We start from the raw sequence: 14,776 nt of genomic DNA on the forward strand, positions 1-14,776 counted from the left end.
TACTCAGAACCAGCTTCTGTTAATCACTTTTAATGGGCTTGGCCATCATTTAACAAGCTTAAAAACAAAACATTGGCAGACAACACAAAACAGCATGGCCTCGTGGGGATCCTCGGCCTCCATGGGGTATCCTCGGCCTCCATAAGGAATCCTCAGCCTCCATAGGAATTGTTGATCTCCGTGGGGATCATCGGCCTCTGTGGGGATCCTCATGCTCTGTGGGGATCCTTGGCCTCCGTGGGGATCATCTGTGGAGATGGTCTGTGGGGATCCTCAGCCTCTGTGGGGATCGTTGGCCTCTGTGGGGATCATTGGCCTCCGTGGGGATCGTCTGTGGGGATGGTCTTGGGGATTTTGTCAGTCTCTGTAGGTATCACTGGCCTCTGCGGGGATCACTGGCCTCTGCGGGGATCACTGGCCTCTGTGGGGATCATTGGTCTCTGTGGGGATCATTGGCCTCTGTGGGGATCGTTGGCCTCCGCAGGGATCGTCTGTGGGGATGGTCTTGGGGATTGTTGGTGTCTGTGGGGATCACTGGCCTCTGTGGGGATCGTTGACCTCCGTGGGGATGGTGGCCTCCGCGGGGATCGTCCGTGGGCATGGTCTTGGGGGTTGTCAGTCTCTGTGGGGATCACTGGCCTCTGTGGGGATCGTTGGCCTCCGTGGGATCGTCTGCCTCCGTGGGGATCCGCATGCTCTGTGGGGACCATCACCCTCTGTGAGGGTTCCTTGTACCACTAGCACTTAAGATCATCAAATATATAAACCTCTGCCTTCAGATAGGTTGCTGGATTTCTAGTTATTAAACCTGGAAACCTCACTAAAATTCTTTGCCTTTAAATCTCAACTATCGGGCTGGGAAGATGGCTCAGTGGTAGAGCGCTTGCCTTGCATGCCTGAGGCCCTGGGTTCGATTCCTCAGCACCACATAGCAGAATGAAAAAAGCCGGAAGTGGCGCTGTGGCTCAAGTGGTAGAGCGCTAGCCTTGAGCTGAAGAGCTGAGGGACAGCGCCCAGGCCCAGAGTTCAAGCCCCACAACCGGACCCCAAAAAAAAAAAAAAAATCTCAACTATCCTCTTGCCCTACTAAAGCCAGATACATTAACTTCCCGGACAAGCATTTCCCTAAAAACCAGACTACAGGTATAAAAGATGTCTTCATCTCCAGAGATGATGATAATTCCTTTGACAAAATTCAATATTTATTGATGACATTAAAAAACAACAAACAACAATCCATGCTGGTGCCAGTGGCTCATGCCTGTAATCCTAGCTGCTCAGGAGGCTGAGCTCTGAGGATCATAGTTCAAAGCCAACCCCAACAGGCATCCATGAGACTCTTATCTCCAACTAAACACCAAAAAGGCTGGAAGTAGAGGTGTGGCTCAAGTGGTAGAGTACTAGAGGAAGAAAAGTAAAGGACAGTGCCCAGGCTCTGAGTTCAAGCCCCAGTACCAGCACTAGCCAATCAAAAATTGTAGAATGAATTTTAGGGTGAATATTTATGTGGGAGCCCAATAGGCAATAAGCATAAACAAACAATTCACCATAAAAGAAAAGTGGTTCTTAAAAATACAAATAAAATGTATCAATTTCACCCATAATTGCAGAAGTCTAAATTAGAGCACATAATATTGGTAAAAACTTAGAATTATGACCATATTTGCTAAGGGCAGTGATATGTGTAAACAGTATTTTCATGTATTGCAGAACCACTATAGAGAGAAATTTAACAATATCTAACAAAATTACATATGCATTCTCTTTCTGACCCAGCAGTCCCAATTTTAGCAATCAACCCTGAAGGTAAGTCTACAATATACAGTGTAAGACTAGAAACAAACTAATGGTATACATAGGTAAACAGTGTAATAAACGATATATTCACACAAGAGTCTATATAGACATAAAGGAAAAATGCTATGATTAAAAAAAGTGAGCAGGGCATGGTTATGGATGTCTTTAATGGCCAGTACCTGGGAGGCTGAGCAGGAGAATCACAAGTTGGAAGTTGGCTTGGACAGCATAGTGGGACTCTGTCTCAAAAATAAAAATTTTTAAAGTGGAGGGCTGGCAAAATTGTTCAGTGGTAGAGCATTTGCCTGGGCTCAATCCATAGAATTGCAGGGGGGAGGAAAAAGTCAATCTCTACGAACCAATTTGGGACACATTATTAAATGTAAAAACAAATCACAAAAGACTGGCTATAGTATAACATTACTATTCATGTTAGAAAGATGATAAAATACATAAGTATCTACCTACCTGGGCAAAATAAGAACTGGGATAAACTGGAAACTAAGGAGACTGGTTATCCATAGTGGATGAGTAGGATGGCATAGAAAGAATGTGGGAAAGGGAGGGCATGAGTAGTAAGGATGAAAGATAGCTGCACTTCTGAAGTGAGTTTTATGTAGCTTTAGGCCTCAGAACCACACTCAGTGATGTTTCACTTCAACTCCCACCACAAATAGATAATTAAAGAGGGCATTAAATAAATAGATAAATACAAAAATAGAGCATATCTCAAATGAAACATAAACAATACTAGATGAATGTAACTATCACAAAAGAAGGATAGGGAACAGAAAAATTAACCTAATCTCGGCCTAAGTGTAATATTGTAGGCCGAGGGCAAAAAGAGCTATATGCAAATACACTGTGAGCAAATTTGTTTCATACAGGGATTTGGGTTAGCAATTCTCAATTAGTTTATGTACAAGTTTGAGCAAATAAATAGATCTGTTATGAGCCAATTTGCTTTCAGAAAAGGTGGTTAAAATATAGAAAAAGCTAAAATTTGATTTGATATTGGAGGGATCAGTATTAATTCATGATTGTTAATATACATTTGCACAGATGCAAAAGTGTGTTTTAATAAATATGTGTATTTTCTAAATATTGAAAGTCTAGAAGCAAAGCTGTCCAATAGCCATGAAAACATTTAGCACCTAGATCTGTTTCTAAATAGCATTCCAATTAAAGTAAGCTAACAGAAATAGCTGAGGGCAGGAATACGGGAAGAAAAATATATGAAGAACCTGCAATGTCTTGGGGTATCAAGACTAGGGGGTGGGATATCAAGACAAGGATTGAGTAATGAGAAAATGGCACATAGGCCAACTAGAAGGAAATCCTGTGAGTCAAATCTAAGGTCTCAGCAGTAAGTAACAATTAGAAATGCATATTCTTGAGTTCAGGCTGACAGAAATAAGTAGATGAAAAAACAGATACATAAGGGATAAAAGAGAGCATTTTCTTAAAAGTAGAATGCCATTTTAAAATGCAGAGGAAACAAAGTAAACAGAAAAATTATCATTAGGCAAATACTACAATAAAATTTATTGCCGGATATATCAGACAAGGGGTTAACATCCTGTATATACAGGGAACTCAAGAAACTAATCCCTCCCAAACCTAACAAACCAATTACTAAATGGGCAAGGGAACTAAAGAGGGACTTCTCAAATGAAGAAATAAAAATGGCAAAGAAACACATGAGGAAATGTTCATCATCCCTGGTGGTGAAGGAAATGCAAATAAAGACAACCCTGAGATACCACCTTACCCCAGTCAGAATGTCCCACATCCACAAATCAGCCAACGACAAATGCTGGAGGGGATGTGGAGAAAAAGGAACCCTATTACACTGCTGGTGGGAATGTACACTTATACAACCACTTTGGAAAGCAGTCTGGAGGGTCCTTAGAATGCTAAAGATTGACCTCCCTTACGACCCAGTCATACCACTTCTAGGCATCTACCCTGAACAACAGGAACCAATATACAAGGACATGTGCACCTCCATGTTTATTGCAGCACTGTTCACAATAGCTAGGATATGGAAACAACCTAGATGCCCCACCACAGATGAATGGATCCAAAAATTGTGGTATCTATACACAATGGAATATTATGCAGCCATTAGAAATGACAAAATAATGGCATTTGCAGGGAAATGGATGGAGCTGGAAGGAATCATGTTGAGCGAGGTAAGCCAAGAACGAATAGACAAACAGTACATGGTCTCCCTGATAAGTGGATGCTAAATCCAAAATGTTAGGTGATATGACAAAACTAACAGGACTTAAGAAACAAAGAACTCCCACTCATCTGGTTGAACCATTACTAAATATCCCCATGCTGCTGATCACATATATGGTATATAACATGTGAGCATCGTTATATATTACAGACTGTGATAGACAATTTGCTCCAGGAAAGTTAGAATGAACTTGTGACTTTAAATGAACATCATTATTCCACAATACTGTGAAATTCTGGAAATTATGTAATCACTTAATCACAATCAAAAAAAAAAAAAAAGAACCTCAGGGAAAGGAGGGAGGGAGGGATGGTAGGGGGAAAACAATGGAGGGGGTAAGTGTACTCATTACCTCATGTAACTGTAACCCTCTGTATAGTATCTTTACAATAAACAAAACAAAACAAACAAAAACAATTTATTGCTGGAAAGAATCATGAATGGATGTCAAGATTATTGGGCATATACCCTTCTAATATCTGTCAGCAAATTTCATTGTGTCTATGCCATTCACACAAATGCAATATGCATCTCTCTGATTATCATTCCCTAGCCCAAGACAGCACATTTCTCAACCAGATGTTTTTACCAGTTGCCTCTTCAGTCCTCTTCCTGAACTCTTGCACTATCTTCAGCCTAGTGCCAGAAGGATCCAGTTAAAATGCCTAAGATGGGCTGAAAATGTGGCTTGGTGGTAGAATGCTTGCCTAGCATGCATGAAGCCCTAGGTTCTATTCCTCAGTAGCACATAAGCAGAAAAATCTGGAAGGGGCACTGTGGCTCAAGTGGTAGAATGCCAGCCTTGAGCAAAGAAGCTCAGTAACAATGCCAAGGCTCTGAGTTCAAGCCCCAGAACTGGCTTGTTCAAGTTTCAGTTCTAGTTTGGAATATAAGGAGCTTACGATACCATTCTAATAACAACTAAAAAGCAGAAAAATGTAAAAATCAACTGTTCTTGGATCTTTGAGAGTGTGGATGACAGGACAAACTGCTGCCCCCCAAATTGGAAAGAGAAGTGAACACAGAAAATTACAATCACCAGAACAGAAACTCTAATATGGAGCCAGGGACACCACAAAACCCTAAATTGTAGTTAACAAGTTTGCTACAGTATAGACATGTCTGAGAGCTAAAAATTACAGGAGGGCTGGTTGCTGGTGGCTCACAACTATAATCCTAGCTATTCAGGAGGCTGAGATCTGAGGATTATGGTTTGAAGGCAGCTTAGGCAGGAAAGTCCGTGAGACTCTTATCTCTAATTAGTCACCAGAAAACCACAAGTGGTACTGTAGTTCAAGTGGCAGAATGCAAGCTTTGAGTGAAAAAGCTCAGACACAGCGCCTAGGCCCTGAGTTTAAGCCCCATGACCAAAAATAAAACAAAGTGACAGGAGGACTCAGACATAAGAAAAGAATTTAAGGAGTTAAAGAATTTAAAGGAGTTAGGAAACAATGAAAGAAAAGGAGTGAAAAGTATGTTTCCCCTTGGACAAATTGTGAGGTTCACTGCTATTAAAGTTAGATGCTATAACAGAGTCCTCACAATGAAACAAGGCTAGGTTGAAAGAAGGGCCTGAAATACTTGCTAGGGAATAGAAATTGGCTGTAACAAAGCACTGCAAAGAAGCACCGGAAACCACTGTGATGCATTCTGCTGGGATTTCTGAAAGCATTTCTGAGAATTGTTAGAGTTAGTACTGAGAAATAAAAATTAAAATACAATGGGGCTGGGAAGGTGGCTCAGTGGTAGAGTGCTTGCCTTGCATGCTTGAGGCCCTGGGTTTGATTCCTCAGCACCACATAAGCAGAAAAAGCCAGAAGTGGTGCTGTGGCTCAAGTGGTAGAGCTCTAGCCTTGAGTTGAAGAGCTGAGGGACAGCATCCAGGCCCAGAGTTCAGGGCCACAACTGACAAAAAAAATTAAAATACAACACTCTACAAAACCAAACATGTAGCCAGGTACCAGTTGTTCACACCTGGAATTCTAGCTACTCAAGAGGTGGAGATCTGAGGATTGAGATCTAAAGCAGGCAGGAAAGTCTGTGAGACTAGTATCTCCAATTGACCAAAAAAAAAACAAAAACAAAAAAAAACAAAAAAATGGAAGTATAGGCATTGGATTAAGTGGTAGATTGCCATCATGAGCAAAAAAGTCAAGTAAGTACTTGAGGATCTGAGTTCAAGTCTCAATACTGGCACAAAAAGAACAAACACAAATGCTCCCCATCTTTTCCTATTCCTAGAACTAGTCAAGCCCAGATAATTTTACAGGCAAAGTTATAGAAAATAATTCTGGACTAACAGAATTATTTAGATAATTAATTATTTAGATAAGACTTTTGAATAAAACATTAATAGACTATCAATAACTAAAGACGATGCAACATCGACATATGGAGAGTCACACAGATTGGCTAATATATAAGATATACATATCCCATATAAGATAGAGTATATAAGATATATAAGCTGGGTGATCGTGGCTTATGCCTATAATTCTAGCTCCTTAGGAGGCTGAGAGCTGAGGATTGGGGTTTGAAGCCAGCCCAGACAAGAAAGTCTGTGAGACTTATCTCCAATAAACTCAGAAATAGCTGGAATTGGTGCTGTGGCTCAAGTGGTAGAGCACTAGCTTTGGGCACAAAGAGGCTCAGAGACAGCACCCAGGTCCTGAGTTCAAGCTCTGGAACCAGAAAAAAAAAGAAAAAAGAAAAAAAAAGAAATATTACATATTATATATGATAGTAATAGTTTATATATATATAATGATTTAATACAGGATAGGTATCAAATTACTTTAGTGAGAAAAAACTCAGCTAATTCAATAAGTGGTATTTAGATAACCAATGATCAGCATTAGAAAAAAAAAATAGGATCCTTACGCTGAAATGGCAAGCCATCCCCTCCCAAAGCCAGTAGCAAAGGTTTCTTGCTGTGTTACCTGCCACTTCACGCCGGCAGGGGACTCTGCTCATTACAGTCCCTGGGGAACCCAGGTTGCTGAAGCAGTAGTCACCATACCCAGAAATAATTTTCCATTCATAGTTAATTGTCCAGAAAAAATAACAGTTCCCTATTCCTAAGCAGTCAGGAAAGTGATCCGATCTCATTCACAGATGATTAAAGGCAGCCATGCCAAGACCACAAGGCATGTCCAAATAATCTGCCGGCACAAATACTTTTATTTACTTTTTTGTTTTTACATTTCTTGGCACATTTTCTTTCCCAATTCCATTGCCTTGCTTTCACATTTGGAAGGCCGTATTCCCCTTTACACAGCACTGCTCTAGGCAATGATAAACTCCAACAATGTGCCTTTTCTCAGAAGTCAGCGTTCAGCTGTATCTCTTCCTAGGTGTTCAGCCTTCACTCTCTTGGGCACATGAGGCCCCAGACTAACCACTGCCCTGACAGAGAATACAGGAACCTTGTGAGCATCTTATGCTTATTAATTCACAATCCTGAGAGCACCCTTTGAGGCCAGTACTCTTAGCACTTCTGTTTTAAGTTGGAACAACTAAAATAAAGATTAAGCAATATGCTCAGTTAGTAATCTGAAATTATGCATTGTGGCTTTGATACTCCTGTCTCTTCAAGGCACTAGCTCTCTATTGCTGCAGTGTGATCATTCCTGGCACATTAAACTCCATCAGCCTTTTCTCCACATAGCCCTTAACTCTGCTACATCCTCCACCAGACTCTCGTTCTGAACACACCAAAACGCTGCCTAAGGAGAAAGCCATGTGACTGAACAACACAAAGTATTAACCAGAATATAGTCACCTCACATCTCTCCATTCCATTTTCTAATTTGGAGAGTTTTCCCAGTGAGTCCCAAGTGACTTCCATGGTTGAAGTATAAATATCATTCAGAGAAGGATTAAAAAATTTTTTTTCCAGGATGTTTTAAGTCTTCTCCAGAACACAGTGACTATCATTGCTTCTGCATTTCCAAAAGTTACACAAAGGTCTGGAGGAAAGTAGGAAAGGAATAGGAGGGGTTGTGAGGATGAGAAAGAGGACTATGAAGGAATTAAGGTCTAAGGAACATCAGTGGTAGATACTATACACTGCACTGTGCCTCTTTAATCCATAAATTGAAGTTCTCATCCCTAAAATGATAGAATCTGCAGCCTATCCCTTTGGGAGACCATTGGACAAGGCTAGTGGCTCTATCACTTTGAGCCATAACTCCATTTCTGGGTTTTTTGTTTTTGGTAGTTTATTGGAAATAAGTCTCAGTGACTTTCCTAACTGGACTGTCTTTAAACCATGGTCCTCAGAACTCAGCCTCCCGAGTAGCAAGGCCACTGGGGCCTGGTTCTAAAATATTTTTTGCCACACACAAAGCTTATTTAAGTTGCATGAAATGAAAAAAAAGGTTATCTGTAGGGGATGGTTTATGTTCCTGCATTATACAATCATATAACTAAAAACGCAGAAAGATTCTAAATATTCATTGGATTGCACATCTCATACCATTTGGTAGACAAAAACAACATCAATGTTTGAATGTAGTCACTGGATTCAGTCAGCCACAAACTTCAATAGATCCTCAAGGACAGAGGAATTCACAACTATTCAGAAGCTCATATACCAGGTTACTTGATCTTACAATGGTCCCACCATCTCCCTACAGGTCCGTTCTTAAATTGGCAGGATGATAATCCTAACTACCACCTATAAAGTACAAGGAAGTTCCAGCCAACTCCATCAGCAAAGATCTATTTAGTATTATGGTGAAACAGTTAATTTTTTGGTCAAAACCAGACCTTAACAACAAATACCACTTATTTCAGAAATCTCTAAAATACAAAAAAAAAAAAACAACACTTTAATTTGAACACAAATAAACTTATAGCACTTTTCACAAATTCACGAATCACAAAGGAGATATTACAACAGTATCCAGTATCCTCATTATGTAAGGGAACTTTGGATTTATGTAAATGTAAGCCAACAACTTCAGAAAATCTCCCAAGCCTACTAAGGAGGTGGAGATCAACAACAACAACAACAAAAACCTGGGTATAGTGGTACACACCTATTCTGGCCATAAGGGAAGCCTAAGTAGGAGGATTGGGGTTCAGGTCTACCTGGGCAAATATTTCAGGCCCTACCTCAAAAATAACTAAAGCTGCAGAGACATGGATGCAACAGTGGTACTCTTAAGACACTATGTTAAAAATGAACTATATAATTTGTGGGTGAGAATGGGAGGGGAAAAACGGGGAGAGAGTGAGAGAAGGGGCAACACTATCCAAAAAGAAATGTACTCTTCACCTGACTTATGTAACTATAACCCCTCTATGTATCACCTTTATAATAATAAAAAATAACCAAAGCAAAGGGCTAGGTCATAGCTCAAGTAGAGTATATGTCTGACAACTACAAAGCTCTGGGTTCAAGCTCCAGCACCACCACATTTGATATAAACAAACAAGGCCTTGAAAAGTAGTATAAAAGATAAGCTGGTCACTAAAAGGAAGTAAAATTATTTCCAAATAAAAATAAATATACGATGTCAGGACTTGAATATCATGCTGAAAACCATTCTGAATATTCACACCATTAACATGGTGCCAGAAAGGTTAATCAAAAGAAACCTCTAGAGCTGTGCACAGGTAGTTCACACCTGTAATCCTAGCTACTCAGGAAGCTGAGATCTGAGGATCATGATTTTGAAGCCAGGTCAGGCAGGAAAGTCTGTGAGACTCTTATCTCTAATTAACTACCACAAAAAGCCAGAAGTGGCACACACACACACACACACACACGGAGGAGGTCAAGGAAATGGAGGAGGAGGAGGAAGAAGAAAAAGTGGACAGGAGCAGAGTGGAACAAGCCAGGAACAGAGGAAATAGCTCATGAACCGATAACTGTGGAAGGTAAGGAAAACATGGGGGTTTATTGGCCTATTTTTTTTCAGTGTCATATGTTTGAAACTGTCTCCATGAAAAAGAACTTTAAAATTATTATACATCTGAACAAACCAACCCCATCTTCATAGCCTTAAAAGTAAAGGAAGACTAGTACCTTCCAATCTTTGAATTTTTGCTTTCACAGAAATAACAGCTTCAAAGGGTGAAACTCTCAGCTCAAAACATGTTCCAGTCAATGTTTCAATGAAGAGCTCCATGGTATCATACAAAGGAATTTTGTAGTAAAATGCTTCCACGTTATCTTCATTGAAGAATGGAGGCTCTTTTCTGTTATCCATTACTTTGGCTTTTCTAAGTCCTCTGGAATAGAGGGTATGCAACTGTATCCTGGTTTTACCCGAATCAGCTTTGAGCATTGGTAATATGTATTGTTGTTCATGTTTTGAGTATTGTACCTAAAAAAACAAGAATAATTTTTTAACAAGCCTATTTGAGAATCTCCTGCTTCCATGAAGACTTCTGAATAACTCTGGTGCATGTTAGTTCCCATGGCCCCAGAATTCATTTTAAGTGCTTTTAATTATGTTGAATCCTGAACTTTTCACACATAATTGCCTCTTAAATTGTTTGCCATACTAGATGGGAGAACAACAGGTATATTTTTATATTTAATTTTATATTTAATATCAAATTATTTACTAATATACTTGATCAAATACTTTTGTTGTTAATGATATTCAAACAAACTCAATACATCAGTATTGTATGGAATATGCATGTGTATCTTTATACAAAATATCTAAATCATGTTATCTAAAACATATAAAGCATAGTAACTTTACAACTATTATATTTGTGGTCCACAGATACTGTATCTTTATCATAATGACTTTACAACCATTATAGCTGTGGCCCACTGCATAAAAGCATTCATCTTAATATGTTCCTTAAAAACAGATTAACAAGCCAGGCACCAGCGGCACACACCTGTAACCTAGTAAATCAGGAGGATGAAATCTGAGTATATTGTTTGAAGCCAGCCCCAGCAGGAAAATCTGTGAGACTCTTATCTCCAATTAACCACCCAAAAACCAGAAGTAGAGCTGTGGCTCAAAGTGGTAGAGTACTAGCCTTGAGCACAAATCAGGAACAGTGCCTAAGACCTGAGTTTAAGCCCCATGACTGACCAAAAAAAAAAAGAAAAAGAAAAAGACAAACCAGATTCACTAAATAATCATCATCAGGCTTGGCAGACGGTATCTAAAACTAGGTTTCTTTCTTTGGTAATATATGCTGGACCAGCTTTACTCATAAACATACCAAATGGTTAATGAGTATGAGAGACAAACTCAACAAATAGTAGTAAGGTAAATAAAAAGTGTGCAATAAGGAGTACAAGGATAATTGAAATGCTAAATTGCAATGAATTGATGAAAATTGTAAAGAAGGGCCTTGAATTTAAGACTATAAGGACAGAAAATATGTATCTTCCTTAAAAATAGCTTCCTTGAAATATAATTCACCTACTGTGTGTTCATTTAAAGTCTTTTTTTTTGTTTGTTTGTCAGTCATGGGGCTTGAACTCTGGGCCTGAGTGCCATCCCTCAGCTCTTCAGCTCAAGGCAAGTGCTCTACCACCTGAGCTACAGCGCCACTCCCAGTTTTCTGGTGGTTTATTGGAGATAAGAGTCTCACAGTCTTTCCTGCCAGGGCTGGCTTTGAACCTCGATCCTCAGATCTCAGTCTCCTGAGTAGTTAGGATTATAGGCATGAGCCACCAGCGCCTGGCTCATTTAAAGTCTTACATTCACTTCATCCATTTTTAGTGTATTTACAGTGTTTGTGGGACAATGCCATACCCCCATTCCCACCCCAGTGCTGGTGCTCCAACCTAGGGAACTGCACTCACCCACTGAGCCACACCAGCAGCACCTGAGTAAACTTTTGTATTTCAGGACGTGTAAAGCTTCAGAGTTGGAGAAGCATGTCAACAAGGAAGCCTAGGAGAACCGAAAAGGGATACTATTATGAAAGTGTAAGACACAAAACAAATGCTTTGATATGTAATTTCTTATCGAAACAATACAAAGTTACATTAAAGTCAGTTTTATTTTCATAGAAATGCATTTACTCATTTGCTGTTTTTTGTTTTTGTTTTTGTTTTTTGGGTCTGGTCATGGGGCCTGAACTCTGGGCCTGGGTGCTGTCCCTCAGCTCTTCAGCTCAAGGCTAGCGCTCTACCACTTGAGCCACAGCACCACTTCCGGCTTTTTTCTTTTTGCTTATGTGGTGCTGAGTAATCGAACCCAGGGCCTCTAGCATGCAAGGCATGGGCTCTACCACCGAGCCACCTTCCCAGCCCCTCATTTGCTTGTTTTGAAACAGGATCTCACTATGTGGCCCAGGCAGGCCTCTGATGCTTAATCCTCCCATCTCAACCTCCCATGGCTGGGATTGAAGGTGTGCACCACCATATCTGGCTTTAAACTGTAATAATAACTCCAGTTAATAATAACAATCATAGTTAACAATAATTTAAATAACTTTAATAATGTCCCTTAGACATCTGAAACTTGGGACACTGGAAATACATTCAAACAAATCATCTTTCGCACAAATCCTCATCTATTAAACAGTACCTTTACCATCTCCTCATTCAAATCACTTAGGATTTCCATCCCACAAGCACCCATCACATCTAAAATGAATCAGTCATGGGGCTAGGAAGGTAGCTCAGTGATAGAGCACTTGCCTTGTATGCCTGAGGCCCTGGGTTCGATTCCTCAGCACCACATAAGCAAAAAGAAAAAAGCCGGAAGAGGTGTTGTGGCTCAAGTGGTAGAGTGCTAGCCTTGAGCTGAAGGGCTGAGGGACAGCGCCCAGGCCCAGAGTTCAGGCCCCATGACCGGACCCAAAAAAATACAAAATAAAATGAACCAGTCATGACAATACAAGTTCTTGAATTCCTATAGTCTCTCATTTTCCCCATTCACACTGATTACAACTTAGTTTCAGAGCTTGTAGCTCTGAATTTAATAATTTCCAAACCTTGTTAGGATCCTTGCTTCACTCTTCCAATCAACTTTTTGCTTTTTCTATTTTACTTTTGGAAAGAAACTTTATTTTTTTTTTTTGTGCCCATACTGAGGCTTGAACTCAGGACCAAGTTTCTCTCCCTCATCTCTTTTGCTCAAGTCTAGTGCTCTATCACTTGAAGCACAGCTCCACTTTTGGCTTTTTGTGGTTAATTGGCGATGAGTCTCATGGACTTTTCCTCCCTTCAAACCACAGTTCTCCGACCTCAGCCTCCTGAGCAGCTAGGATTACAGGTGTGAGCCATGGGCAGAGCCTGGCCTTGGAACGAAACTGGATGAGGGTATCAATTTATCATATTGTTTAGTAATTATTTTATTCTCTATTATTTAGGTTGGAGTAGAGGAAGAGGTCACATTAAGTTCTAAAATTATTTTACTCTTCAGAAATCATTGCAGAGAAAATTTACCAATGAGGGAAATGAATCTAAGTTAAAGCAAGAATGAGTCTGTTTCCTTTCAAATGGACAAGTTCTCAGCAGAACTGAGGACAAAGTCCCATTAGGCCCCTCCCCTCCCTTCTCATCCTAGCTGGATCCTGCACCAGCATGGCACTTTTGTTACAAATGGTGAACCTATACATAATTATCACCCAGTCTATAGATTACATTAGGGCTTCCTCTTGGTACTGTGAATCTACAGGACTAGACAAAAGCTCAGTGTAGATTCACTTCCCTAAAATCCTTCTGTGTTCTGTTTATTGCACCCTTCAAGCTGTTTCCTGTTAACTACTGATTATTTTAATGTCATATGACATATGACGTGCAGCCTTTTCAAAGTGGTTTCTCTCATTCTTTAACATACACTTGGGATTCCTTCCATATTGTTTCATGGCTGTCTTTTTAGTGCTGAACTGTATTCCCCTGTCTGGATCCCATTTGCTGGGATAGGTATCTAGAATATTTCTGACTTCTGGCAATTATGAACAAAACTGCTATTGACCCTGTATTCGGGTTTTGTATGTGGATATAAGTTTCTTACTAAGTGTGGCTTAAGTGATACAGAACTTGTCTAACACACACAAAGTCCTGAGTTCCATCATCAGGACCACCAAAAACAGAGGGAAGAAGAGAGAAAAGACAAAATGACCATTTGGGTAAGTCCCAAGGCGTTCAGTGTGAGTGCCAGCTGTGAGTTAAGGTGTGTTTAGACTTAGTGGGATGCAGTTAGCTCCTGCTAACTTCCAAGCAAACTCAAGGTCCTGAGTTTGATCACCAGTAGCTCCTCAAAAATGGGTAGGGCAAAAAGAGAAAATATATTTTCAACTATTTGGAAAGATCCCAAGGAATGCAGAGCAGCTGCTGGAATTTTTAGGAAGTGTCCAGACAATACTCTTAAGTGCCTGCAACCAGCAAAGAACTAGAGTTCTGTCACTCTACATCCTCATTAGCATTTTGAATTTTAATGTGGATTTTATACATCCCAATTCATCACATAACACTAATTACACATAATACTGATTATATCACGTTGTTGATTTAATTCACATTTTTCTCATAACACATAACATGAGCAGTTATCTTTTGAAAATATAGAACCAATCCTGTTATTTCTCAACTTAAGGTCCTATGATGTCTACAGGTTAACTTTCAGACTCCCTAGAATGGCTCGTAAAATCACCCATATTATCTTCTAGATTCTGTGCGTATGTGTGTGTGTCTGCACATGTGCCTCTACTGGGGTTTGAACTCAGGACCAAGTTTCTCTTTAGCTTCTTTGCTCAAGTCTAGCACTCTGCCACTTGAGCCACAATGCCACT

General features: G+C 40.0%; 1 protein-coding gene across 4 annotated transcripts in view; it reads right to left on the reverse strand.

Moving 5' to 3' along the window:
- Positions 1-14,776, reverse strand: part of Zfand4 (zinc finger AN1-type containing 4) — a 49,837-nt gene that overhangs the window by 32,457 nt on the left and 2,604 nt on the right. For all 4 annotated transcript variants that reach the window (XM_070020888.1, XM_070020887.1, XM_070020886.1 and 1 more), the window contains exons 2-3: positions 11,835-11,925; positions 10,080-10,380 (exon numbers count right to left, since the gene is read on the reverse strand). In XM_070020888.1, the coding sequence (XP_069876989.1) occupies positions 10,080-10,341 (262 nt within the window). In that variant the 5' untranslated portion in view covers positions 10,342-10,380; positions 11,835-11,925. The remainder of the gene's footprint in view (positions 1-10,079; positions 10,381-11,834; positions 11,926-14,776) is intronic.

Source organism: Dipodomys merriami, unplaced genomic scaffold (genome assembly GCF_024711535.1).
Source record: "Dipodomys merriami isolate MVZ:Mamm:240054 unplaced genomic scaffold, mDipMer1.0.p SCAF_14, whole genome shotgun sequence".
Taxonomy (NCBI): Eukaryota; Metazoa; Chordata; class Mammalia; order Rodentia; family Heteromyidae; genus Dipodomys; species Dipodomys merriami.